Genomic DNA, 27430 nt, shown 5'->3' on the forward strand with positions numbered 1-27430 from the left:
CTAGAGCAGGGACTCTTACCTGGGGTGGGGGTGGGGGGTCCATGGACTCCCAAGGGCCTATGAGTAGATTTCAGGGGAGCCATGAACCTGATGGAGTTCACTTATTTTCATTCACCTGTAACAAAAATTCCCTTTATGAATTCCTTCCATTATGAATGAAGGCAACAAAGCACAGCAGTAACAGTAGTACCTGCAGCTTTTCTATCAGTAGAAATCAGGTATTCTCATTATATTACAGCTGCTGCAGATACTGTAAGACATGGTTTAATTTCATCACCACTTTGAAACTACAGTAGATATTAGATCTCATTTAATGAATTTACAAGGAATCACATGTATCTTAAATTATTTTGTTTAAAGCTCTGATAACTGTATTCCAACATAGCTGGTTTCCTTCGTAATCCTAAGTGTTTTATTTTATACACTTGAATGTCCACAGGCTCCCCCAGGATGACTAGGGAACATGAGGGATGCTGAGATCCTCTGGTCTAGATTCTTTTGGTTCTAACGAATAGCAGCCTAACTCAGGCCCAAACAAGACAAAAGGGAAATAATTGATTCAATAACAGAGTAGTCCATGGTGCCATAATTCAGGCTTAAAAAAATTTTTTTTTAATTATTAATTTATTTGGTTGCACTGGGTCTTAGTTGCAGCAGGTGGGCTTCTTAGCTGTGGCTCACCACCTCCTTAGTTGCCATGTTGGAACTCTTAGTTGCAGCATTCGAACTCTTAGTTGCGGCATGTATGTAGGATCTAGTTCCCGGACCAGGGATTGAACTTGGGGCCCCTGCATGGGGATCGTGGAGTCTTACCCACTGCACCACCAGGGAAGTCCCCATAATTCAGGTTTGAATGATGTCCTCAGGAGTCCATTTCTCTCCACCTCTGTCATTTCTGAGTCACCCCTTTCTGAGGCAGGCCCTGCCCACACCCCAGCAGCAATGATCCTCCAAGGTGGCCTGACCTGGAGCTTCACTGCTTCTCTTTCCCAGGGTTTTCCTCGAAGCAGCCGTGCCCTGAGGGGCCCAACGACTGCAGGGAGAGGTGTGAACCTGAATACTACTTGGACGTGAAAAACAAGCGCTGCACAGCCTGTGTGAGCTGTTTTGGAGGTAAGGGTTATGGCTCTCCTCCCAGGGCTCCTTCCAGGGAGGATGGGGAGCCTTGGGGGTGGCGGGAGGCAAGGGAGGCAGGAATCTGGAAGGTGGGGAGCATTAAGATTTGGTGCCTACTCTAAATCAGCCCCCTGGTACCTTGGTTTACCCCTCCGGATTCATGAACTGACATCAGCCATGATCTTTTTTTTTTTCAATAAAATTATTTATTTATTTACTTATTTATTTATTGGCTGCCTTGGGTCTTCATTACTGCACACGGGCTTTCTCTAGTTGCGGAGAGCAAGGACTACTCTTCGTTGTGGCGCGTGGGCTTCTCATTGCGGTGGCTTCTCTTGTTGCAGGGCACAGGCTCTAGGCACACAGGCTTCAGTAGTTGTGGCACGTGGGCTCAGTAGTTGTGGCTCACAGGCTCTAGAACACAGGCTCGGTAGCTGTGGTGCATGGGCTTAGTTGCTCCAAGGCATGTGGGATCCTCCCGGAGCAGGGATCGAACCTGTGTCCCCTGCATTGGCGGGCGGATTTGTGACCACTGCACCGCCAGGGAAGTCCCCAGCCATGATCTTTTGTAGCCACACTTTTTAGACTTAGTTACTGTGTTTCCTCAGAGGAGGGACTCATGTGTTGTGTTTAATCTTTGCTAACCCCCTAGGGGAAGATTTTTTTCTTATTGCAGCTTTACAGTGAGGAAACTGAGGTTTAGGGAGATGAAGGGCCTTTCCAAAGTTACAATATTCTGGTAAATGGCGGCACTAGAGTTAGAGCTGCTGGTTTGACACCGAGGGCCATGTTCTTTCCCTAAGACCACAGCGCTTCCAGAACTTTTTCAATAAGCGCTTTTATCGTTAATTTCTTATTATGGGTAGTGAATGTGGTTTGTGTGCTATCTCGTGTTTGTTTGTTGGGTTTTTTGGGTGGGGGGGGGTGGGAAAATTTGTTGAGATTTCTTGTGGCCTAATATATTTTCATACTCTTTAGTATGTTTAGTGTGTTTGGGGAAAAAAAATGCGTATTCTGCTTGTTGTGTACAAAATTCCATGTATACCTATCTAATCAAGCTTGTTAATGATGTCATTTTAATAATATACATCCTTATTTATTTTGTCACCGTCACAAAGGTTGGTTTTTGAGATAGACATGTTAAAATCTATCTCCCAATATGCTCATTTTCCATCAGATTTTCATTCTGTTCTATTTTTGCTTTATACATGTCAAAGCTATGTTATTAGGTACAATGTTCATGAGTATCATGTTATCTTGGTGGGTTGGATCTTTTATCAACATGAAATACACCTCTCGGTTCCTTATAATGTTTGCCTTAATGCCATTTTCATCTTTTATTAATATTGCCATTCTTCTTTGTTTATGTTAGCATTTCTCTGGTATGTCTTTAAAAATTTTTTAATTAATGACTGCATTTTATTATACAAAACTTACATGTGTAATTATAAAAATTCAAGCAATGCACAAGTGTAAGGAAGAAAGTCGACTCTGCCCCTCCCCCATCAGTGGGTGACTGAAACCTCTCTGTCCCTGTCTATAGAGAGAAGAATGGATAGGTTAGTAGCCAGACAGACTGTACACACATAGAAAGAAGGAATCTTTAAGAGGATGGGATTATACTACTTATGGCCTGAAGATGACTATATTTAACTTTATTCAAATATATCAGCAGAAGAAGGAACCAATACGTGTATAAAAACAGATGATTGAACTTGGTGTACCCCCCCCAAATAATAAATAAATAAATAAAATTAAAAAAAAATAAAATAAAATACTTGAAAAATTAAAAAAAAAAAAAAAAAGAAGGAACCAAAGTGAAGAAACTAAACTATCACAAGAGACAGTAGTTCCTAAAAAAAAGCTGAAATTAACAAAAGAGGTTATGAAAATCAGTAAGTGGTTAGGAATCATTTACCTCTCATGGTAAAGTCATATTCTACTCATTTCAACTTTTGGGTAGCAGAGGGTTGCTTGACTCTCTGTAATGAGAAATGAATGGCTTGCCGGCCTCCCTGTCCTCTTCTGGACTTTTATTGCCTGCAGTATGTTTGCTTCATCACAGTCTATGATGTTTATCATCTTTTCTTTTTCTAAAAAATTAATTGATTTATTTTTAGCTGCATTGGGTCTTCATTGCTGCGCTTGGGTTTTCTCTAGTTGTGGCGAGTGGGGGCTACTCTTTGCTGTGGTGCTCAGGCTTCTCATTGCGGTGGCTTGTCTTGCTGTGGAGCATGGGCTCTAGGTGCTTGGGCTTCAGTAGTTGTGGCTCTCAGGCTCTAGAGGGCAGGCTCAGTAGTTGTGGCATATGGCCTTAGCTGCTCTGAGGCATGTGGGATCTTCCCAGGCCAGGGATTAAACCTGTGTCCCCAGCATTGGCAGGCAGATTCTTAACCATTGCACCACCAGGGAAGTCCATAGTATGTCTTTTCTATCTGCAGATTTAGTTCTTCCTTCATTTCAGGGGAGTTGACATGGATTTTATCTCTGCTAAACAGATGTATCTCAATGTCGACCTGATGAATGCCAATTATTCTTATGTTGGATTGTCTGCCTTTCCTTCTGGTCTGTCATCTTCATTCATTGCATTAATATCTTTTTACCTTGCATTCACTGGTATTTTCTCAATCTTTTCTCCATGCCATTAACTCAATATTATGCCTAATCTTTTTTGTTTCTTGCCACCCAGGTATCACAGGGCCCCCAGGACACTGGTAGTTCACTCACTGAATTTCTAATAACAAGTCTGTGCATCTCAGTTTGTTTCCTTTTGCTCTGCAGTCTTCCTTCTTATCTCATCCTTGTTAAAAAAACATCTTTTTTCTTTTGAGCTCTTCCTTTATTGAATTTGTATTCTTATTAAGTTTCGTTATAGTGTGAAGCACTCCTGGGATTGTTTGTTTGTTGCAGACTTGGTTCTTTGTCCTTGCAAACTATATTCCTATCTTTTTTTAGATCTTTTCTTTTTCTTGTCTTCTTTCCTCCCTCCCTTCCGTCTTTCCCATGATAACATGTTTGCACTGTCACCTTCTTATATTTTTCCTTCTTGCTCAAGCTTAGCCAGGGCAGCAGCTCTGTCCCTGATACAGAGTGAGGGGTTTCTCCTTCACACCTGCCCCACCTCACTGGGCTTGAGTTTGTCTTCCCAGCTTAGAGCTTCAACTGGGGACTCTAAGAGTTACTTTTTTGGGGGGATGGAGGGGGGTGGCCCTTGCAGCATGGTTTGCAGGGTCTTAGTTCCTAGACAAGGGACTGAACCTGGGCCATGGCAGTGAAAGCATCAAGTCCTAACCCCTGGACCACCAGGGAATTCCCAAAAATTACTTTTTGAAAAACATTGTGGTAAAATATACATAACATAAAATTTATTATTTTAACCATTTAAAAATGTACTGTTCAGAGGCAAGAAGTACATTCATATTTTTGGGTGACCATCACCATCATCTAGCTCCAGAACTTTTTCATCTTTCCCAGCTGAAACCCTGTCCCCATTAAACACTAGCTCCCCATGGCCCTCCCCACCCCCACCCAAAGCCTTTGGCAACTACCATTTTATTCTCTCTCTCTATGAATTTGACTCCTCTAGGACATTTGTAGAAGTGGAATCATACAATATTTACCCTTCTGTGACTTATTTCACTTAGCATAATGTCTTCAAGTTATATCCATGCTGTAGCATATGCCAGAATTTCCTTCCCTCTTAAGGCTGAAATACAATCTATTGGATGTATCTACCACATTTTGTTTATCTGTTGATGTCCATGGACACTTGGGCTGTTTCCACCTTTTAGCTATTGTGAATATTTTTGCTGTAAACACCGTTGTACAAATATCTGTTCAAGTCCCTGCTCTCCATTCTTTTGGGCATTCACTCAGCAGTGGAATTGCTGCATCATGTGGGAATTTTACGTTTAATTTCTTGAGGAATTCTGACTGTTACCTTTGAAACTCGTTTTAGGAGCCTGAGGGCCTGGGTGGGAGGCAGAGAGCAGCCAGAGATGGGTGTTGTCCTTGTGGCAGGTTCTGTCCTCCCTTCTGTCAGACAGTCTTTATCAAGCTCCTGCTGCCTAGAAAGGGGTGTCCCCTGTTCCCTCACTCCTGGAGCTTCTGCTCATTCCTCCAACTTGGGAATTGACAAGTCCATGCAGTCTTTTCTGCCTCTGCCCAGGCCTGTGATATTATATGCAGGCCGCTTCTCAGAGAGTTTTTTTCTTGAGTTTTCCATGGATGTCTACTCACTGTCTTTAGTTGGCATCTCCAGATTTTTGAGAATTTGCAGGATTTTATTCTCTCCTCAGTACAGCTTCTGGGCTGCAGGTGAGTGAGGGGCTACACCAAGGTCACTACAGCAAGGAAGAGAGAGAAGAGTGACCCGAGATAGTTTTAGGGGCCAGGCCTAGGAGGGGCTTTTAATCATTGCTGCCCACATCCCATTGGCCAGAACCAAATCACATGACCACCCTTCCATCTGCAAGGGAAGCTGGGAAATGTAGTCTTCCTCTGAGCCCATTTGAAACAGGAATTGGAGACTATCACTGTGCTCCAGGGATTCCTTCTCATAGCTGCAATTTCCTTTTGCATCTCTAGGGATATTAATTATACTGATTCCAAAGCCTTGTTCTGTTTTCTCTTTTATCTGCTTTCTTGAGTGTTAGTTCTGTTTGAGTTTGGGGCTCTTTTTTCTTGGTGCTAGTTTCCTCTGGTCTATGATGACTTTGAGTTCTGTACATGGTCTCTGATGACTGAGTGGAGAGGGTGTCTGCGAGTGGGGCTTGTGAAACCCACCTCTGAGGGCTGTGAAGGTGAACTGGTAGGGTGGGATGGGGTGCCAGGAGGGATCTGCCAGAGGCTGGTCCTCTGGGTCTGCAGGGTCCCTTCCTCCCCCCAGGGCTGACAGCCCTGGGGTGCTGCCCAGCTCACCTCACCCCAGTCTCCTTGGGGAGATGCTTGGCTTCCAGCTCTGTAGCCTGATTGAATGAGGAGTGCGGGGAGAGGGTGCTTCTGATGCACTCCTTGTCGAATTCCCTCCCACTTGCCCTACCATGCACTCACTTGTAGACAAATATCCAGAGCCTCTCCCAGCATAATGAGTCCTCTTGGGTACCTTTAGGGCTGTGGTCTCTTTCCATCCAATCCCATCTGCCCTCCATATTTAAGAAGTCTTCATCATTTCTGGTTGACCAAGGATGCCCCTTCTTGTTTTCCCAGGGATATTTGCATTCAATAATTATTATTTTTACCAGTGATTTTTTAAAAGATAACATTTACCATTTAAAGTGTACAGTGCTGTGATTTTCTTATATTCACAATGTGCAACCGCCTCCACTATCTAATTCCAGAACATTTCTACCTTCCGAGAAGAGAAACCCCTTGTAATAACTATAAATGGAATATAACCTTTAAACATTGTGAATCACTGTGTTGTACACCTGAAATGCATATAATATTGTACATCTACTATACCTCAATAGTAAAAAATAAAAAGAAACCCCTTACCTCCCAATTCTCCCCTCCTTCTACTCCCTGGCAATCACTAATCTACTTTCTGTCTCTATGGATTTGCCTACTCTGGACATTTCATATAAATGGAATCATGCAGTATGTGGCTTTTAGTGTCTGGTTTCTTTCACTTTATGTAGTGTTTTCAAGGTTCATTCATGTTGTAATGTGTATCAGTACTTCATTCCTTTTTATGGCTGAATAATACTGTGTTATACGGGTATAACACATTTTGTTTATCCATTTATCAGTTGATGGACATTTGTGTTGTTTCTACTTTTTGGCTATTATGAATAATGCTGGTATGAACATTCATGTACACTTTTTTGTGTGGACATATGTTTTCAGTTGTCTTGGGTATGTACCTAGGAGTGGAATTGCTGGATCATATAGTAAATCTATGTTTAACTTTTTGAGGAACTGCCAGACTGCCTTCCACAGCTCTGTCCTACTTTATATTCCCACTAGTATTCTATGAGGATTCCAATTTCTCTACATCCTCACCAACACTTGTTATTGTCTGTCTTTTTTATTCTACCCATCCTAGTGGATGCGGCATCGTCTGTCATTGTGGTTTTGGTTTGATGACTAATGGATGGATCTGATGACTAATGACATTGAGCATCTTTTCATCTGCTTACTGGCCAGTTACATATCTTCTTTGGAGAAAAGTCTTCTCAATTCCTTCGCCCATTAAAAAACAACTTAATTGACTTTTTTTAAGAGCAGTTTTCAGTTTACAGAAAAAATGAGCAGAAAGGACAGAGATTTCCTGTATGTCTGCGCTCCTCACACTTTTCCTTCCTTATGTGCAGGACTGTCCCTGGGGGTTTTCTGAGCCCCTTCCCTCACCCTCCCTTTGTCCCCAGTAACCCTTCTCTGTGTCCCTTAGACGACCTCGTGGAGAAGAGGCCGTGCTCATGGAACTCCTCCCGCGTCTGTGAGTGCCGGGCTGGCATGTTCTGTGACACATCAGCCACCAACAGCTGTGCCCGCTGCTCCCCTCACTCTGTCTGCCCGACAGGGATGGTTGTCAAGTTCCAGGGTGAGTATCCCCACCGCCCAGGACCACGATCTGTGCCGATGCTGCCCCGCCCCCACCCAGACCTCCCAACGACTCTCATGTCCCACATCCTCCTTCCTGTTGGACAGATCACACCTCCTCTCACGATGGGGCCAGGGATGCACCCGGGGGCCCCCGCTGCCCCTTCCCTGCAGCTCAGGTCCCAGGCCTAGAAAGAGTCCCAGGCACCGCCCTGGCTGGAGGAGGTCTTGGGCTGGTTTGAGCATCGCGACAGAAATTCTCTGATGCCTGATAAACAAGCCAGAAACCTGAAGCTTCTGTCCTGGGACTTTCCCAGGAGATTAGGGCCGGTTTCCCCATTTTGGTCCATGGGTGCACCGTGCTTCTCACTACCAGGCCTTTGCATATGCTGTTCCCTCTTTCTGGGACACTCTTCCCTCCCCGTTCACTCAGTCACCTCAACTCTGCTTTCAGCTCTCCGTGCAAACACCGCCTCCCGACCTCTCACAGGTCACGTCTCGACATGGAGGCGAACACTTGTGTGTGTCTCGGGGTGGTCAGTGCTCGTCCCCCTCCCTGGGCCGTAGCTTCGTGAGGCCAAGACCCTGCCCGCTGCACTCACGGCATCTCTCCGCTGCCTAATCAGACGCCAGGTGCAGAATCTGCTCTCCAGAGATAGCTGTTGAATGATGTGACCGGGAGATCAGAGCTGGGGGCGGGTGGGTGCAAATCTAGTCGGGTTCTCCCTGGTCACGCAGAACCCTCAGCGGAGGGACCCTCAGAAGCCCGCCCCCCTCAAGCAGGGGCAGGTGGTGGCGTGGAAAGGGCTGTGGACTGGGCCTCAGGTACCTGGGGTTTTGTACAGCTTTGCATCTCTGGGGCGTGTCCCCAGTCCTCTCTGGGCCTCAGTCTCCCCATCTGTAAAGTGCGGGGGTGTGACTCGAAGGCCTTGCATGGGGGCTTTTCCAGCTAGGAAACTCCTGCGTCTCTAAGAGAAGTAGCCTTGAGTTCTGTCGCTCCAGCCCGTGGACCTGCTGTGGCGAGCGAGGCGCTCTCACGGGTGTTCCTGCACCTGCCACACGGTGGCGCCAGAGGCCGCTCTTTGCTGCCCCCAGACCAGCTGCCCAAGGCGGTACCGCTGGCCACCTGTGGCCACTGAACACTTAAAATGTGGCCAGTCGCATTGAGATGTGCTGTCAGGATAGACTATGCACTGGATTTCAAATCCTTTAGTATACAAAAAGTATACATCTCATTAATTATTTTTTATGTTGATTGCCTACTGGCATAATAGTTTACATTTGTTAGGATAAATACATGTATTGCTTAAATTAATTTCGCTTGTTTCTTTTTACTTTTTAAAATATGGCTACTAGAAAATTTAAAACATTGACGTGTGATTGATATATTTTATTGGACAGCACTGCTTTAGAAGTGCTCCAACGTTTGGATGCCAAACCCTGGCTAACTTCTAGATTCCTCTGTGGGACTTCCTGCTGAGCAACTCTCAGGGCCTCAGGCAACCAGCTGTAGAATGGAAAGTAGTTTCTGCCTCAGATCAAGCTTATAGCTAAGCCTTACAGTAAGACCCTGCATGGGCTTTGTCCCCTGAAATTCTCCAGATGTCATAAGACTGGATTAGCCCCATTTTATAGGTGAGGAACCTGAGGTTCAGAGATGGCAGGTAATTAATTGCTCAAGACCACAGAGCAGGGAATATCTAACCCAGCATTTGAACCTCATGTCCAGGTCTGTCACCCCATCCCGGTGCAGACAGACAAGAGAGAGGTCCGCATCGCTCACACCCACCTCTACCAACACCTTCAAACTCAGGTCCACTTGCTTGAAAGCCGTGTGTGTTTTCTTCCTCACGTGGCTTCCACCCGGTATTCTTCAGTCCTCTTTGGCTTGCAGGTTACAAATTGTTTGGCTCATGTAACTGAAGAGTCTGAGGATAGCTTTGTGGAGCTTCAGGCTGGCTGGACCAGGAGCTCTGTCTTTTCCCATCTCTCATCTACTACCCGATGTGTTGGTTCGTCTGTAAAACACCTACCAGCAGCTCCAGGCTTGCTTCCTATCCAACCCAGGTGGAAAGACAGCTTCTCCTTCCCACAGTCTCAGCAAGCAAAACAAAACCTTGAAATTGCTTCTCCTGGGCATGGCTTGGGTCACGTGCCCACCCCCGAACCCGTCCATCATAGCCAGAGGATTGGGCCGGATTGAAGGGTCCAGCATGGTCCCATGTCTGCACCTGGAAGGGGAGATGGGTTGGCCAATTGGTCCCAGCCTCTCGCTGCAGACACTGAGACTGAGAGGACTGATTCTCCAGGGAAAATTGGGCTGCTTACCCCAAAGGGGGACAGGTGCTGGGCAGGTACACCTACAGCCAACGGCTACTGTGTTTTCCTGGGTTGTGGTGGTAAAAGGTCTATCCTGCAGTCTCGGCTGCTCAACACCACGTCTGAAGGCACTGCTGTCCTCCCCGCAGGCACAGCGCAGAGGGACACTGTCTGTGAGCCGCCTTCCCCCACAGTGGCAACCCCCGACTGCAGCGCCAGCCCACAGGACTGCAAGGCTCCCTCCAGGTGACTCCCGGCCCCCTCCCATCCTGCTGGGCTTTGCGTGGGGCTGTCCCATCCCACAGGAGGCCCAGGGCCCTGCTGGCTGGGGGTGCGGATGGCGTTCAGCCCAGGGAGCCTCTGTGACAAACCCACAAGTCATTTGAGGCCCTACTGTGTGCCCAGCCTGCCCTGAGCACACAGGAGACTCAGAAGGCCTAGAAAACTCAGCCCTTGTTCCCAGGAGCTGACAGTGGGCCTGTCAGAGGCTGTGGGCAGAGGTCTGGGGACATCTTCTCTATAGAAGCGGTTACCCTGAGCACAGACTCCCCTTCCCCATCAGGAGAATTGCCAGTCCCATCTCCGGCTTCCTTCCCAGCAGCACCACCCCCCAGGTCAAGCCCACCCTGACCTCCCCAGCAAGCTCTGATGCCAGGACCCCGCTTTTTGAAGGAGGCACCTCCCTCACCCCAGAAGATGCTTCTAAAATGACTGCCAACTCTACATCCTCTGTGGGGAAGCTCAATCCAGAGCCAGGTAAGTTCTCCAGAGAAGCTGTGGGCTGTCTCCAGGGCAACAGTGTCTGATGGGTGGGCGACCGTGTGTGGCAGTCAGGGCAGGCGGGCACTGAGCTGTGGTCTTTCCTACTGTGGGGAGGAGAGGGTCTCCAGGTCCTCTGGGGCTGAGGGCTTCAAGAGCCAGAGTAGTAATAGAAGGACTCATTCGTGTCATGTTTTGGCTCCAGACACTGGGGCAAGCAATGGAGCAAGCCAGCCTGTGCAGGTGGCCATTTAATGCCCCCTTGGTTCCCATGGTGACGGTTGGGGGTCTTCAGCTCACTCCTGTTTATTACCCAATAGCCTTCCGTTGTATAGGGATATCGCACGTTGTTTATCCAGTTTTTGGCTATTTGAGTTGTTCATTTTAGGGCTATGATGAAAAACATTTGTGTGAATGTATGTTCTCATTTCTCTCTTTTTGAAAAATTGATCTGTAGGACTTCTGCCCACAGCCTCTTTGTCCTATAGTTGTGTTCAAAATATCTTCTCCCGTCCTGTGGCATGCCTTCTCATCCTCTTTATGGTGTCTTTTGATGAAGAGGTGTTCTTAATTTCAGTGTAGTCAGATTGATCCATCTTTTCCTTAGTGACTAATGCTTTTCATGTTCCTCTTTGTAAGGCTTTTCCTCCACTGAAATCTCAACGACACTCTACGTTTGTTTTCTAAGGTCATTACTGTTCTCCCTTTGTTTAAAGCTTCCCCGTGAATATTCAGTTGAACCCACACCATTTATCAGATAAATTGTCCTTTCCTTACTGTTTCATGTGCCATCTTTGCTGTAAACCAAGGGTCCACTACATTTTTCAGTAAATCTTTGGATTCTTGAGCTACTCCATCAACTTTGGTTTTCAACAATGTATTGGCTGTTCTTGGTTATTTGCATATCCACATAAATTTTATAATCAGCTTTTCAAATTTCACAAAATATCTTACTGGGATTTTAATTGGGATTGCATTGAATCTACAGATTAGTTTTGAGAGAATCCACCTCTGTGCAGTATTGAGTATATGATATAGCCCGACCTTTATTTATTCTTTCTATATTTTTTAAATTTTTATTTAAAATTTTTTTATTTTGTATGGGAGTATAGTTGATTTACAATGTTGCATTAGTTTCAGGTGTACAGCAAAGTGATTTAGTCATACATGTACACGTATCTATTCTTTTTCAGATGCTTTTCCCATATACGTTTTTACAGTGTATTCTATACAGTTCCCTATGCTATAAGTAGGTCCTTTTTGATTATCTATTTTATATATAGTAGTGTGTGTATGTCAATCCCAATCTCCTAATTTAACCCTTCCCACCCCAGCCATTGAGGCCTTCTTTAAATTCTCCCAATACTGTTTTATTATTTTCTGTGTGGAGATATTTACCTCTTTGTGTTAGATTTCCAAGTATTTGGTATTTCTGATGATGATGTAAATGTTACCATTTTCTGTATTTCATGTTTCATTGTTAGTATTATTTTGAACTGTGTGAAATGCCAATATTCGACTGTCTCTGTCTTATCAAAACAGCAGTTTCATGTGGTTCAATGCAAATATATAGACATTCCGTTGATTTTGATATAATGACATCATATCCAACTACCTTGCGAAACTCACTTATTCCTTCCGGTAATGTATCTGCAGGCTCTTCGGATTTTCTGTGCGCTGAATGAGATCATGTGTCTGTAACTGCTTGATATCTTCCTTTGTAACCTCACCACTTTTATTTCTTTTTCTTGCCTTATTGCATTGCCTATGATCCCTAGGACCAAACTGAATAGACGTTGTAATAGTAAGCATCCTTGCCTTGTTGCGGAACTCAAAGTGGCTACCAAAGTTTTGATCAGGGCAGTGACAGTGCAGTGAGACTGGGGAGAGGGCTCTGGCAGAGGGGAGGGATGGGAAGCAGGGGTGGGGAAGTGCCAGTTAGGAGGCAGTTAGCGCTCTTCTCCCGTGTGGCCTTAGACATATTCCTTCCCTCTCTGAGCCTTAGGACTCCCTCTGAAGGACTGATCGACATGTGCAGAGTTTGGGAGCTGACTGTGGAGTTGGAGGGCTTCAGTGATTGGGGGAGGTGGAGGGTGAGAGTGAGGCCTCTACCAAGGTGGCTTGGCCTGGAGCTTCTCTGCTTCTTTTCTCAGGGCTGACCCTGCAGCAGCTGTGCCCTCAGGGGTCTGCCAACTGCAGGAAGCAGTGTGACCCTGAGTACTACCTGGATAGGGATGGTCGCTGCACGGCCTGCGTGAGCTGCTCTGGAGGTAAGGGTTGTGTCTCTCCCCCTGGGGCTTCTTCCAGGAGCAGGGCGGGTCTTGGAGGGGACGCCAAGAATCTGGGGGTGGGAATTTTGAGTTTGGTCTCGGATGCTCAGCCCTTGGGAGCCTGGTTCACCTCGCTGGCCTTCTTGAGCAGTCGGCTTCTAGTGACTCCTGCTAGACTGTGGGACTGTGGGTTTTGATGGCCATGACCCCTTTTCAGACAGCTTCCATTCACTCACTCTTCCCTGCAAGGAAACGTTTGTTGATCACCTGGCTGTCTCAAGCTTGTCTCATTATTTTCTGTACCTATCCTATGATGCCTGGGTTGCGATTACCCCCATTTAACAGAAGAGAAAACGGAGGCTTGAGGGGGTCAGGGGACTTCCAAGGGCCACAAGCCCTTGTGAAGGGCAGGGCCGGGATTTGAACCTAGGGCATCTGCCACCAGGGTCTGGGCTCATCACTCCACTGTCCGGCCTCTTGGACCACCTCTGCACAAGCACTTAGAGACTGACTGCTGTGTGCACGGTGGGATGACGTCCTGCCGGTGTTTTCCTGTGGCCAGCTCCCCACAGCCTCACAGCACCACCCGCTGCCCTGTGACATCCAAGCAGCTGCCCAGCCCCCAGGCTGCCATGGCTGTGGCCCCAGCCCACTCACAGTGGCCACCACCACCACTGGGGGGAGGCGTGATGCTGTCTCTGCAGCAACAGGGACTGGAGTCGGGGAGGCCAAGTGGGGGAAAGGACACTCCGTTCATGGTCATTGGGGTCATTGTTTTGGTTCCTAAGGCCACAGAGCAAATTCTCTCAAAACCAAGTGGCCAAAAGCAAACCATTCATTGTGCTCGTGGAGTTTGTGGGTCAGATTCAGACCCAGCACCACAGGGACAGCTGGTCTCTGCTCCAAGATGTCTGGAGTCTCAGCTGGACAACTTGAAGGCTGAAGCTGGAATCATCTGAAGGCTGTTTCATTCATGGGTCGGGGGTCATGCGGCTGTAGGCTGGGCCCTCAGATCCTCCCCATGTCGGCCTCTATACGGCCTACCCCAGGCTTCCTCGAGTCCTGGGTGCTGGACCCAAAGGTGAGTTGGGGTGGGGGTGGGGGTGGGTAGAAACCATATCCATTTTCATGACCCAGCCTTGGAAGTTACGTGGCATCACTTGCACTACATTCTGCCTAAGGAGGCAGTCACAGGTCCCCCTTGAGCCAGGGAAGGAAAAAAAAGTCCTGCATCATTTTCATCTTCTCTTTTTTTTTTTTTTGGCCGCGTCGCATGGCATGCAGGATCTTAATACCCCGACCAGGGACCAGGGATCGTGCTTCTTGATGGGTACATGGCTGAGGTCAGGAAGAGCAGACAGACCCAGAGCTATTGCTGTGGCCACTCCTGGAAACATCTAATCTGTCACAGCTGCTGTGTCAAATGGGGAAGCAAGAGATGGCTCTGGGCCCAGGAATTCCTTCAACTTGCATAACCAAAGCCCTGCAAGGCTGTGGAGTGGAGCCCAGGTGCCTGGGGTCAAGTCTTGGCTCTACCGCTGGGGAGCTTTGAAGCTCAAGCAGGTTTCTTATCGGCTCTGGGCCTCAGTGTCCTCATCTATAAAGTGGGCACAATAATAGACCTCTCTCAGAGAGCTGTTCTGGGAGTTAAATAGATTAACTGGGTTAATCTGGATAGAGTGCTGAGAACACTGCCTTGCACACACTCGGTTATGTTAATACAGTATTATGATTAATAATGAGAGGTTTCAGGAAGAGACTGTGCAGTCCCTTCTCTTTATCATGCAAGGCTTCTAAGCCTAGAAGTATCCCGCCGATTGAGAATAGTCCTTATTGAGCGAATCACATTTGTCTAACCTATTGATGCAGTGGTTCTATTTTCACCTGTAAATAGAGCATGCAGCATATCTCCAAACATGGATAAATGCGTTGTTACACTTTTTCTTTTACAAAACCACTAACACTTTTGTTTTTGATTCTTTTGGGAAAAATCCCCCTTTTCATCACCGAAAATTTCAAACATATTCATAAGTAGAGAGAATCAGGAAAGGTTATGAACTGTCACTCAAGTTTTAAAGAATTATCCGTCTTGGTTCATCTCTACCCATGCCCACTCACCCCTGTGCTCTGAATTATTTTCTTTATTTAAAAAATTATTTTGGCCTTCCCTGGTGGCACAGTGGTTAAAAATCCACCTGCTAATGCAGGGGGCATGGGTTCGATCCCTGCTCCAGGCAGATCCCACATGCCTCGGAGCAACTAAGCCCGATGGTTACAACTACTGAGCCTGCGATCTGGAGCCCACGAGCCACAATTACTGAAGCCCGTGCGTCTAGAGCCTGTGCTCCGCAACAAGCGAAGCCACTGCAATGAGAAGCCCGCACACCACAACGAAGAGTAGCCCCTGCTCTCCGCACATACAGAAAGTCCGCGCACAGCCACGAAGACCCAAGGCAGCCAATAAATAAAAGTAAATGAAGAAAGAAAGAAAAAATTTTTTTAAAGTATTTTATTTTATTTGGCTCTTACTTTTAATAGCTTTATTGATATATAGCTTTATTGATTTATTTTACAATAAAATGGACATGTTTAAAGTGTGCAGTTTGGTAAGTTTTGATGTATGTGTGTAGCTGTGACACCATCACCAAAGTCAAGACAATGAACTGTCCGTCTCCCCCAAAACTTTCCGCGTGCTCCTTACCACCCCTCCCACCGTTCCCCACCCCTCATCCCACTCCCAGAGAATGGTTAGGCTTTCTGTCACTATGGAATAGTTTGCATTTACTGACTTTTCCTATAAACAGAATCATAGAGTATATTTTCCCCATAGGTCTGCGCTCCTCACACTTTTCCTTCCTTATGTGCAGGACTGTCCCTGGGGGTTTTCTGAGCCCCTTCCCTCACCCTCCCTTTGTCCCCAGTGACCCTTCTCTGTGTCCCTTAGACGACCTCGTGGAGAAGAGGCCGTGCTCATGGAACTCCTCCCGCGTCTGCGAGTGCCGGGCCGGCATGTTCTGTGACACATCAGCCACCAACAGCTGTGCCCGCTGCTCCCCTCACTCTGTCTGCCCGACAGGGATGGTTGTCAAGTTCCAGGGTGAGTATCCCCACCGCCCAGGACCACGATCTGTGCCGATGCTGCCCCGCCCCCACCCAGACCTCCCAACGACTCTCATGTCCCACATCCTCCTTCCTGTTGGACAGATCACACCTCCTCTCACGATGGGGCCAGGGATGCACCCGGGGGCCCCCGCTGCCCCTTCCCTGCAGCTCGGGTCCCAGGCCCAGAAAGAGTCCCAGGCATCGCCCTGGCTGGAGGAGGTCTTGGGCTGGTTTGAGCATCGCGACAGAAATTCTCTGATGCCTGATAAACAAGCCAGAAACCTGAAGCTTCTGTCCTGGGACTTTCCCGGGAGATTAGGGCCGGTTTCCCCATTTTGGTCCATGGGTGCACCGTGCTTCTCACTACCAGGCCTTCACACATGCTGTTCCCTCTTTCTGGGACACCCTTCCCTCCCCGTTCACTCAGTCACCTCAACTCTGCTTTCAGCTCTCCGTGCAAACACCGCCTCCCGACCTCTCACAGGTCACGTCTCGACATGGAGGCGAACACTTGTGTGTGTCTCGGGGTGGTCAGTGCTCGTCCCCCTCCCTGGGCCGTAGCTTCGTGAGGCCAAGACCCTGCCCGCTGCACTCACGGCCATCTCTCCGCTGCCTAATCAGACGCCAGGCGCAGAATCTGCTCTCCAGAGATAGCTGTTGAATGATGTGACCGGGAGATCAGAGCTGGGGGCGGGTGGGTGCAAATCTAGTCGGGTTCTCCCTGGTCACGCAGAACCCTCAGCGGAGGGACCCTCAGAAGCCCGCCCCCCTCAAGCAGGGGCAGGTGGTGGCGTGGAAAGGGCTGTGGACTGGGCCTCAGGTACCTGGGGTTTTGTACAGCTTTGCATCTCTGGGGCGTGTCCCCAGTCCTCTCTGGGCCTCAGTCTCCCCATCTGTAAAGTGCGGGGGTGTGACTCGAAGGCCTTGCATGGGGGCTTTTCCAGCTAAGAAAGTCCTGCGCCTCTAAGAGAAGTAGCCTTGAGTTCTGTCGCTCCAGCCCGTGGACCTGCTGTGGCGAGCGAGGCGCTCTCACTGGTGTTCCGGCACCTGCCACACGGGGCCGCCAGAGGCCGCTCTTTGCTCCCCCCAGACCAGCTGCCCAAGGCGGTACCGCTGGCCACCTGTGGCCACTGAACACATAAAGTGTGGCCAGTCGCATTGAGATGTGCTGTTAGGATAGACTATGCACTGGATTTCAAATCCTTTAGTATACAAAAAGTATACATCTCATTAATTATTTTTTATGTTGATTGCCTACTGGCATAATAGTTTACATTTGTTAGGTTAAATACATGTATTGCTTAAATTAATTTCACTTGTTTCTTTTTACTTTTTAAAATATGGCTACTAGAAAATTTAAAACATTGACGTGTGATTGACATATTTTATTGGACAGCACTGCTTTAGAAGTGCTCCAACGTTTGGATGCCAAACCCTGGCTAACTTCTAGATTCCTCTGTGGGACTTCCTGCTGAGCAACTCTCAGGGCCTCAGGCAACCAGCTGTAGAATGGAAAGTAGTTTCTGCCTCAGATCAAGCTTATAGCTAAGCCTTACAGTAAGACCCTGCATGGGCTTTGTCCCCTGAAATTCGCTAGGGGACAATAACAATAGGACTGGATTAGCCCCATTTTATAGGTGAGGAACCTGAGGTTCAGAGATGGCAGGTAATTAATTGCTCAAGACCACAGAGCAGGGAATATCTAACCCAGCATTTGAACCTCATGTCCAGGTCTGTCACCCCATCCCGGTGCAGACAGACAAGAGAGAGGTCCACATCGCTCACACCCACCTCTACCAACACCTTCAAACTCAGGTCCACTTGCTTGAAAGCCGTGTGTGTTTTCTTCCTCACGTGGCTTCCACCCGGTATTCTTCAGTCCTCTTTGGCTTGCAGGTTACAAATTGTTTGGCTCATGTAACTGAAGAGTCTGAGGATAGCTTTGTGGAGCTTCAGGCTGGCTGGACCAGGAGCTCTGTCTTTTCCCATCTCTCATCTACTACCCGATGTGTTGGTTCGTCTGTAAAACACCTACCAGCAGCTCCAGGCTTGCTTCCTATCCAACCCAGGTGGAAAGACAGCTTCTCCTTCCCACAGTCTCAGCAAGCAAAACAAAACCTTGAAATTGCTTCTCCTGGGCATGGCTTGGGTCACGTGCCCACCCCCGAACCCGTCCATCATAGCCAGAGGATTGGGCCGGATTGAAGGGTCCAGCATGGTCCCATGTCTGCACCTGGAAGGGGAGATGGGTTGGCCAATTGGTCCCAGCCTCTCGCTGCAGACACTGAGACTGAGAGGACTGATTCTCCAGGGAAAATTGGGCTGCTTACCCCAAAGGGGGACAGGTGCTGGGCAGGTACACCTACAGCCAACGGCTACTGTGTTTTCCTGGGTTGTGGTGGTAAAAGGTCTATCCTGCAGTCTTGGCTGCTCAACACCACGTCTGAAGGCACTGCTGTCCTCCCCGCAGGCACAGCGCAGAGGGACACTGTCTGTGAGCCGCCTTCCCCCACCCTGACCTCCCCAGCAAGCTCCGATGCCAGGACCCCGCTTTTTGGAGGGGGCACCTCCCTCACCCCAGAAGATGCTTCTAAAATGACTCCCAACTCTACCTCCTCCATGGGGAAGCTCAATCCAGAACCAGGTAAGTTCTCCAGAGAACCTGTGGGCTGTCTCCAGGGCAACAGCGTCTGATGGGTGGGCGACTGCGTGTGGCAGTCAGGGCAGTTGGGCACCGAGCTGTGGTCTTCCCCAGTGTGGGGAGGAGAGGGTCTCCAGGTTCCCTGGGGCTGAGGGCTTCGAGGGCCAGAGTAGTAATAGAAGGACTCATTCGTGTCATGTTTTGGCGCCAGACACTGGGGCATGCAGCGGAGCAGATCAGCCTGTGCAGGTGTCCATTCGATGCCCCCTTGGTTCCCATGGCAACGGATTGGGGTCTTCAGCTCACTCCAGTTTATTACCCAATAGCCTTCTATCGTATAGGGATACCACACATTGTTTATCCAAACAGTTTTTGGCTATTCGAGTTGTTCATTTTAGGGCTATGATGAAAAACATTTATGTGAATGTATGTTCTCATTTCTCTCTTTTTGAAAAATTGATCTGTAGGACTTCTGCCCACAGCCTCTTTGTCCTATAGTTGTGTTCAAAATATCTTCTCCCGTCCTGTGGCATGCCTTCTCATCCTTTTTATGGTGTCTTTTTTAAAAAATAAATTTATTTATTTATCTGTTGGCTGCATTGGAGCTTCATTACTGTGAGCAGGCTTTTCTCCAGTTGCCACAAGCAGGGGACACTCTTCATTGTGGTGTGTGGACCTCTCACTGCAGTGGCTTCTCTTGTTGGAGCACAGGCTCTAGGCATGCAGGTTTCAGTAGCTGCAGTGTGTGGGCTCAATAGTTGTGGCTTTTGGGCTGTAGAGTGCATGCTCAGTAGCTGTGGTGCACCCGCTTAGTTGCTCCGCGGCATGTGGGATATTCCTGGACCAGGGCTCGAACCTGTGTCCCCTGCATTGGCAGGCAGATTCTTAACCACTGTGCGTCCAGGGAAGCCCCATACTCTCTTAATTACTACATTTTTTCAGTAAGTCTTTGGGTCCTTGAGTAACTCCTCCAACTTTGGTCTTCAACAGTATATTGGCTATTCTTGGTTATTTGCATATCCACATAAATTTTAGAGTCAGCTTTTCAAATTTTACAAAATATCCTACTGGGATTTTAATTGGGATTGCATTGGGCCTACAGATTGGTTTGGAGAGAATCCACCTCTGTGCAGTATTGAGTATATAGTATAGCCATACATTTATTTAGTCCTTCTATATATTTTTTAACTTTTATTTTTAAAATTTTTATTTTATATTGGAGTATAGTTGATTTACAATGTTGTGTTAGTTTCAGGTGTACAGCAAAGTGATACAGTTATACATGTACATGTATCTATTCTTTTTCAGATTCTTTTCCCATATATGTTATTACAGTGTATTCTATACAGTTCCCTATGCTATAAGTAGGTCCTTTTTGATTATCTATTTTATATATAGTAGTGTGTGTATGTCAATCCCAATCTCCTAATTTAACCCTTCCCACCCCAGCCATTGAGGCCTTCTTTAAATTCTCCCAATACTGTTTTATTATTTTCTGTGTGGAGATATTTACCTCTTTGTGTTAGATTTCCAAGTATTTGGTATTTCTGATGATGATGTAAATGTTACCATTTTCTGTATTTCATGTTTCATTGTTAGTATTATTTTGAACTGTGTGAAATGCCAATATTCGACTGTCTCTGTCTTATCAAAACAGCAGTTTCATGTGGTTCAATGCAAATATATAGACATTCCGTTGATTTTGATATAATGACATCATATCCAACTACCTTGCAAAACTCACTTATTCCTTCCGGTAATGTATCTGCAGGCTCTTCGGATTTTCTGTGCACTGAATGAGATCATGTGTCTGTAACTGCTTGATATCTTCCTTTCTAAACCTCACCACTTTTATTTCTTTTTCTTGCCTTATTGCATTGCCTATGATCCCTAGGACCAAACTGAATAGATGTTGTAATAGTAAGCATCCTTGCCTTGTTGCGGAACTCAAAGTGGCTACCAAAGTTTTGATCAGGGCAGTGACAGTGCAGTGAGACTGGGGAGAGGGCTCTGGCAGAGGGGAGGGATGGGAAGCAGGGGTGGGGAAGTGCCAGTTAGGAGGCAGTTAGCGCTCTTCTCCCGTGTGGCCTTAGACATATTCCTTCCCTCTCTGAGCCTTAGGACTCCCTCTGAAGGACTGATCGACATGTGCAGAGTTTGGGAGCTGACTGTGGAGTTGGAGGGCTTCAGTGATTGGGGGAGGTGGAGGGTGAGAGTGAGGCCTCTACCAAGGTGGCTTGGCCTGGAGCTTCTCTGCTTCTTTTCTCAGGGCTGACCCTGCAGCAGCTGTGCCCTCAGGGGTCTGCCAACTGCAGGAAGCAGTGTGACCCTGAGTACTACCTGGATAGGGATGGTCGCTGCACGGCCTGCGTGAGCTGCTCTGGAGGTAAGGGTTGTGTCTCTCCCCCTGGGGCTTCTTCCAGGAGCAGGGCGGGTCTTGGAGGGGACGCCAAGAATCTGGGGGTGGGAATTTTGAGTTTGGTCTCGGATGCTCAGCCCTTGGGAGCCTGGTTCACCTCGCTGGCCTTCTTGAGCAGTCGGCTTCTAGTGACTCCTGCTAGACTGTGGGACTGTGGGTTTTGATGGCCATGACCCCTTTTCAGACAGCTTCCATTCACTCACTCTTCCCTGCAAGGAAACGTTTGTTGATCACCTGGCTGTCTCAAGCTTGTCTCATTATTTTCTGTACCTATCCTATGATGCCTGGGTTGCGATTACCCCCATTTAACAGAAGAGAAAACGGAGGCTTGAGGGGGTCAGGGGACTTCCAAGGGCCACAAGCCCTTGTGAAGGGCAGGGCCGGGATTTGAACCTAGGGCATCTGCCACCAGGGTCTGGGCTCATCACTCCACTGTCCGGCCTCTTGGACCACCTCTGCACAAGCACTTAGAGACTGACTGCTGTGTGCACGGTGGGATGACGTCCTGCCGGTGTTTTCCTGTGGCCAGCTCCCCACAGCCTCACAGCACCACCCGCTGCCCTGTGACATCCAAGCAGCTGCCCAGCCCCCAGGCTGCCATGGCTGTGGCCCCAGCCCACTCACAGTGGCCACCACCACCACTGGGGGGAGGCGTGATGCTGTCTCTGCAGCAACAGGGACTGGAGTCGGGGAGGCCAAGTGGGGGAAAGGACACTCCGTTCGTGGTCATTGGGGTCATTGTTTTGGTTCCTAAGGCCACAGAGCAAATTCTCTCAAAACCAAGTGGCCAAAAGCAAACCATTCATTGTGCTCGTGGAGTCTGTGGGTCAGAATCAGACCCAGCACCACAGGGACAGCTGGTCTCTGCTCCAAGATGTCTGGAGTCTCAGCTGGACAACTTGAAGGCTGAAGCTGGAATCATCTGAAGGCTGTTTCATTCATGGGTCGGGGGTCATGCGGCTGTAGGCTGGGCCCTCAGATCCTCCCCATGTCGGCCTCTATACGGCCTACCCCAGGCTTCCTCGAGTCCTGGGTGCTGGACCCAAAGGTGAGTTGGGGTGGGGGTGGGGGTGGGTAGAAACCATATCCATTTTCATGACCCAGCCTTGGAAGTTACGTGGCATCACTTGCACTACATTCTGCCTAAGGAGGCAGTCACAGGTCCCCCTTGAGCCAGGGAAGGAAAAAAAAGTCCTGCAACATCTTTGTCTTCTTTTTTCTTTTTTTTTTGGCTGTTCTGCCTGGCCTGAGGGATCTTAGTACCCTGACCAGGGACCAGGGATCGTGCTTCTTGATGGGTACATGGCCGAGGTCAGGAAGAGCAGACAGACCCAGAGCTATTGCTGTGGCCATTCCTGGAAAAATCTAATCTGTCACAGCTGCTGTGTCAGATGGGGAAGCAAGAGATGGCTCTGGGCCCAGGAATTCCTTCAACTTGCATAACCAAAGCCCTGCAAGGCTGTGGAGTGGAGCCCAAGTGCCTGGGGTCAAGTCTTGGCTCTACCGCTCGGGAGCTTTGAAGCTCAAGCAGGTTTCTTATCGGCTCTGGGCCTCGGTGTCCTCATCTATAAAGTGGGCACAATAATAGACCTTTCTCAGAGAGCTGTTCTGCGAGTACATAGATTAAACTGGGTTAATCTGGATAGAGTGCTGAGAACACTGCCTTGCATACACTCGGTTATGTTAATACAGTATTATGATTAATAATGAGATGTTTCAGGAAGAGACTGTGCAGTCCCTTCTCTTTATCATGCAAGGCTTCTAAGCCTCGAAGTATCCCGCCGATTGAGAATAGTCCTTATTGAGCGAATCACATTTGTCTAACCTACTGACGCAGTGGTTCTATTTTCACCTGTAAATAGAGCATGTAGCATATTGCCAAACATGGATAAATGCATTGTTACACTTTTTCTTTTACAAAACCACTAACAATTTTGTTTTTGATTTTTGAGAAAAATCCCACTTTTCATCACCGAAAATTTCAAACATATTCATAAGTAGAGAGAATCAGGAAAGGTTATGAACTATCACCCAGTTTTAAAGAATTATCCATCTTGGTTCATCTCTACCCATGCCCACTCACCTCGTTTGCTGAATTTTCTTGTTTATTTAAAAATTATTTGATTTTATTTGGATTTTTCTTTCAATATCTTTATTGAGATGTAGTTGACACACAATAAAATGCACGTTTAAAGTGTGCCATTTGGAATGTTTTGATGTATGTGTGTCGCTGTGAAACCATCACCGAAGTCAAGACAATGAACTGCCTGTCACACCCAAGACTTTCCGTGTCCTCCTTACCATCCCTCCCACTGTTCTCTGCCCCGCCTCCCATTCCTTGGCAACTGTTATGCTTTCTGTCACTATGGAATTGTTTGCGTTTTCTGGCTTTTCCTATAAACCGAATCATAGCATATATACTCTTTTTTTTTTTTTTTTTTTTTGACTGCACTGCAAGGCATGCGGGATCTTAGTTCCCTGACTAGGGGTCGCATCTGTGTCCCTTGCAGTGGAAAGCTCTTGAGTCCTAACCACTGGACCGCCAGGGAAATGCCTATATACACCTTTTATTGTACCTTCTTTCGCCCAGCATAATTATTTTGTGCACCAAAAGATCTGCTCAACTGAATCGTCAAATGAACATGTGCTCCTGGGCAGATATGTCTCTGCCCTCCTGGGGGTTCTCCAGACCACTGCCCTCTCCATCCCAGTCCTTTCTCAGGACCCTTCTCTGTCCCTCAGGCCACCTCGTGGAGAAGGCGCCTTGCACGTGGAATGCCTCCCGTGTCTGCGAGTGTCGACCCGGCATGTTCTGTGCCACGTCCGTCACCGACTCCTGTGCCCATTGTGTCACCCGCCCCACCTGCCCTCCAGGGACGGTCGCCGACCTCCAGGGTAAGCAGTTCACACCCCCAACCAAGGGGCCGAGTGCTGGGTCCTTATGGCTGCATCTCTCTCCACCCCCAACCGGATTAATGACCTTCAACCCCAGCTGTTAACCAGGTCGGGTTTGGGCTATGGTTTCTCTTTGGATGGTTAGATCCAGGGAGTGGGGTAAAACCCAAACTTGGCATTTGGTAAGAGTTTCTGAGGATTATTTTAAAATTCTCAAATTATTTTTTAATTTTTTTATCCTTTTTCTTGAAATTTTTGGTCTGGTAAAATCTTGACTTGTTTGCAAGGCTCTTTTATTGACACAAGATAGATCAATATAAAGTTTATGAAGAAGCTTCCAGTTCAAATGGACATTTGCCACAGTGTAAAAAAGTATAAACCCTTGACAGTGGACAAAAAAACAAACAAAAAAAGAGTTCACCAGGGACTTCCCTGGTGGCACAGTGGTTAAGAATCCACCTGCCAACGTAGGGGACACGGGTTTGATCCCTGGTCCGGGAAGATCCCACATGCCTCGGAGCAACTAAGCCTGTGCACCACAACTACTGAGCCTGTGCTCTAGAGCTGCGTGCCACAACTACTGAGCCCACATGTACCTAGAGCCCATGCTCCGCCTTAAGAGAAGCCACCGCAATGAGAAGCCTGCACTGCAACGAAGAGTAGTCCCCGCTCGCTGCAACTAGAGAAAGCCTGTGCGTAGCAATGAAGACCCAAGCACAGCAATGAAGACCCAAAGCAGACAAAAAAAAAAAAAAAAATTCACCAGCAGATGATTTTTAGAAGGTGGAAAACAGGTGGAAGGGTGGTAACAAATGAAACTAAGTGGAGGAAAGCTCACCCTAGAATTTACTCCATGAGGTCTGCAGAAAAGTGAGGGGTAAGTTGCTCCTAAGACCCCCCCAGAGAGGCCCTGGGCTCAGAGCAGGCAAGTAAAATGAAGGATGGGGGTGAAGTGGAGAATTAGAAAGTGCAGTGAAAATAAATAAATGGAAAGGTAAAAAAAAAAAAAGTGCAGTGAGCTGCAACTTCATCTAGAAAATAAAAATCAAAAATTTGTAACAATGCAAAACCAACCAACCAAAGTGCAATCTAAAAATAAAACAAATAAATATAACAACAACAATAAAATGTGTAACAGTGATATACCATGGGCACCAGACCAGTCTGAGAGATGGTGCCTGAGTTTTTATCCCCTGGTGAAAATGATCAACCTTTTGGCTAGAGACACTGAAGGACTGTCTAGGGAAAGCTAGATGTTGGCCGCTCTGGTGCAAAACGCCCTTTGCTTGTGTCTTTGGGAGTACACCCTGTCAATGAGCTATCCCTGCTCAGTTACCCTGAACTGAAGCCTGCCAGCTCACACTCCCCACCCATGATCCCAGAGTTCCCAGGCAGACCTCCTGCTGAGGGAAGAGACCCACTGTGAAAAGGACATTCTAACCACACAGTAGAAGAAACCCCACCTGCCACGGGAATATTCAGCATCATTCTTTTTAAATAAATGAATGAGCAGTAAAGATCTTCAGACTTATAAGGAAAAACAGCAGTATGATGGAGAATAACAAACAGAAAAACTTACTACAGATGAAGCAACGATGAACCCAGGAATGGAAGAGAAAAAAATGGGTGTCCACAGAAAAATTTGACAAGTTGTTACAACCACAAGTGAGAACAGAAGGCAATGAAAAAGGAACAGGAACAGAGTACAGGGCAAGAAATGGCTTTTAGAAAGTGCGCTTGCTACCAGTCTGTTGCCTCTAGGGTCCCAATTCATCCTTGAGAACCTGCTGTGCAACAAGGGATTAGGGTGTGATGCTAAACTTTGACAGTAGACAGCACTAGAGGACCATTGCAGGAGGAAGGGGTGCTCTCGGCTGCATTTGTTTTTTTCTTGCTCCTGCTGCAGAGTCCTTCTGGCTGGCCTGTGGGTGGGGACATGTGGCAGTGCCCTGCCCCAGTCATGCTTCCAGAGTAGGCAGTCCCTCAGCAACCTCACAGGCCCAGGCTAGGCCTGGTGATCACCTTCCATACTTGAGGCCTCATGTCAGCAGAAGTGCCAACATCTCCTCCTCCCCTCATCCCAGCCTTGGGTCTTCTGCACACCATTTCTCGACACAGTGTTCCACAGTGGTGCCCCAACTTTCCCTGTGTACCGGACCTGAAAAATGAGACTTAAGATTGAAATGACCTACCAGGAGCAAAGCAGGATGGATGAAAATTACCCACATCTAGACATAGTAGGTGTACGACCTTTTATTTATCTGTTCTCCAGTTGATGGACATTTGGCTTGTTTCCAGTTTAAGGCTATTATGAATAAAGCAGCTACAGATGTTCTTGTACAAGTCTCTGTGTGGACATATATTTTCATTTCACGGGTAAACACCTAGGAGAGGGATGACTGGGTCACTGTGCTGGTCACGCAGAATGTCTCTGAGGGCCAGATCAGAGCTGGCCACGTGTGATCTGATCCAGCCACCTCGTTTCACCAGCAGAGAGAACCACGCACGGTGCCAGAGCTGGAGCTGGAGCACAGAGGTCCTGAGTCACAGCCGAGTACTCTCCACGGGACCACACCAGCTCCTTCTTAGCTGAACAGAGAATTTTTACTTCACTAAAATACAATTACATTTGAAAGCAGAATAAAAACATTCTCAGACATAAAAAGGCAGAAATTCTGCCTTCCCCCCATGTATCCTTTCTTAGAAAGTTACTTGAAGATGTAATCTAGTTAAATGAGGGGCAAAAAAGAAAAAACAAAAAGTCATGAAATCTAGAAAACAGTGGTTCTATCCCAGGAGAGCAACGAAGGGAAGTCCTAGAATGACAGCTGTGCTAAAGACATTGCAACATCTGGTTGAGCCTCATCAGAGCAGGAAAGGGAAGGGCTCCAGGGAATTGTCTGCAGGAATAAAAGGAAGAATTATGGTCCATTTCATGAGTAGTAGAGTTGAAAAACTTGAGGATATTGTGAAGGCACATTATTCTTTTATCAACAAGGAAAAGAAAGGAGACTGAAAACTCTAGGGAAAATAAAAAGCTGACAAGAAATGTGCAGTTCAAATATGAAGATGAAAATTTCATCTGATTTTAAGCAATTTCTGGTTGTACAAAAAAAAGGATTCTATTTGACCTTGATGTTAAGACCATTCTCCTTCAAAGGGCCGAAGGATCAGGTGTTTCTATTTAGAGAGAAAGATTTAAGTCTGGTAAACAATATCTTTTTTAGTTTCTAAATTGAGTCAAAGAGCAGGCAGTTTCTTTTTTCCCATCTCTTCCAGAGAACATAGGCAGACGAAGCAGGGGCTAAACGATACCTTCTGCTCACCTTTAGATCCAAAGGAGGAAGAAAAGGAAGTCAGTAACCC

General features: G+C 47.3%; 1 protein-coding gene across 1 annotated transcript in view; it reads left to right on the forward strand.

Moving 5' to 3' along the window:
- Positions 1 to 1080: 1080 nt before the first annotated feature.
- Positions 1081 to 27430, forward strand: part of TNFRSF8 (TNF receptor superfamily member 8) — a 44498-nt gene continuing 18148 nt past the window's right edge. The window contains exons 1-9 of the mRNA XM_057731136.1: positions 1081 to 1113; positions 7508 to 7660; positions 10128 to 10224; positions 10577 to 10734; positions 12891 to 13007; positions 15952 to 16104; positions 18637 to 18753; positions 21020 to 21136; positions 23912 to 24064. Coding sequence (XP_057587119.1) covers positions 7573 to 7660; positions 10128 to 10224; positions 10577 to 10734; positions 12891 to 13007; positions 15952 to 16104; positions 18637 to 18753; positions 21020 to 21136; positions 23912 to 24064 — 1000 coding nt within the window. The 5' untranslated portion in view covers positions 1081 to 1113; positions 7508 to 7572. The remainder of the gene's footprint in view (positions 1114 to 7507; positions 7661 to 10127; positions 10225 to 10576; positions 10735 to 12890; positions 13008 to 15951; positions 16105 to 18636; positions 18754 to 21019; positions 21137 to 23911; positions 24065 to 27430) is intronic.

Source organism: Hippopotamus amphibius, chromosome 1 (assembly GCF_030028045.1).
Source record: "Hippopotamus amphibius kiboko isolate mHipAmp2 chromosome 1, mHipAmp2.hap2, whole genome shotgun sequence".
NCBI classification, from domain to species: Eukaryota; Metazoa; Chordata; class Mammalia; order Artiodactyla; family Hippopotamidae; genus Hippopotamus; species Hippopotamus amphibius.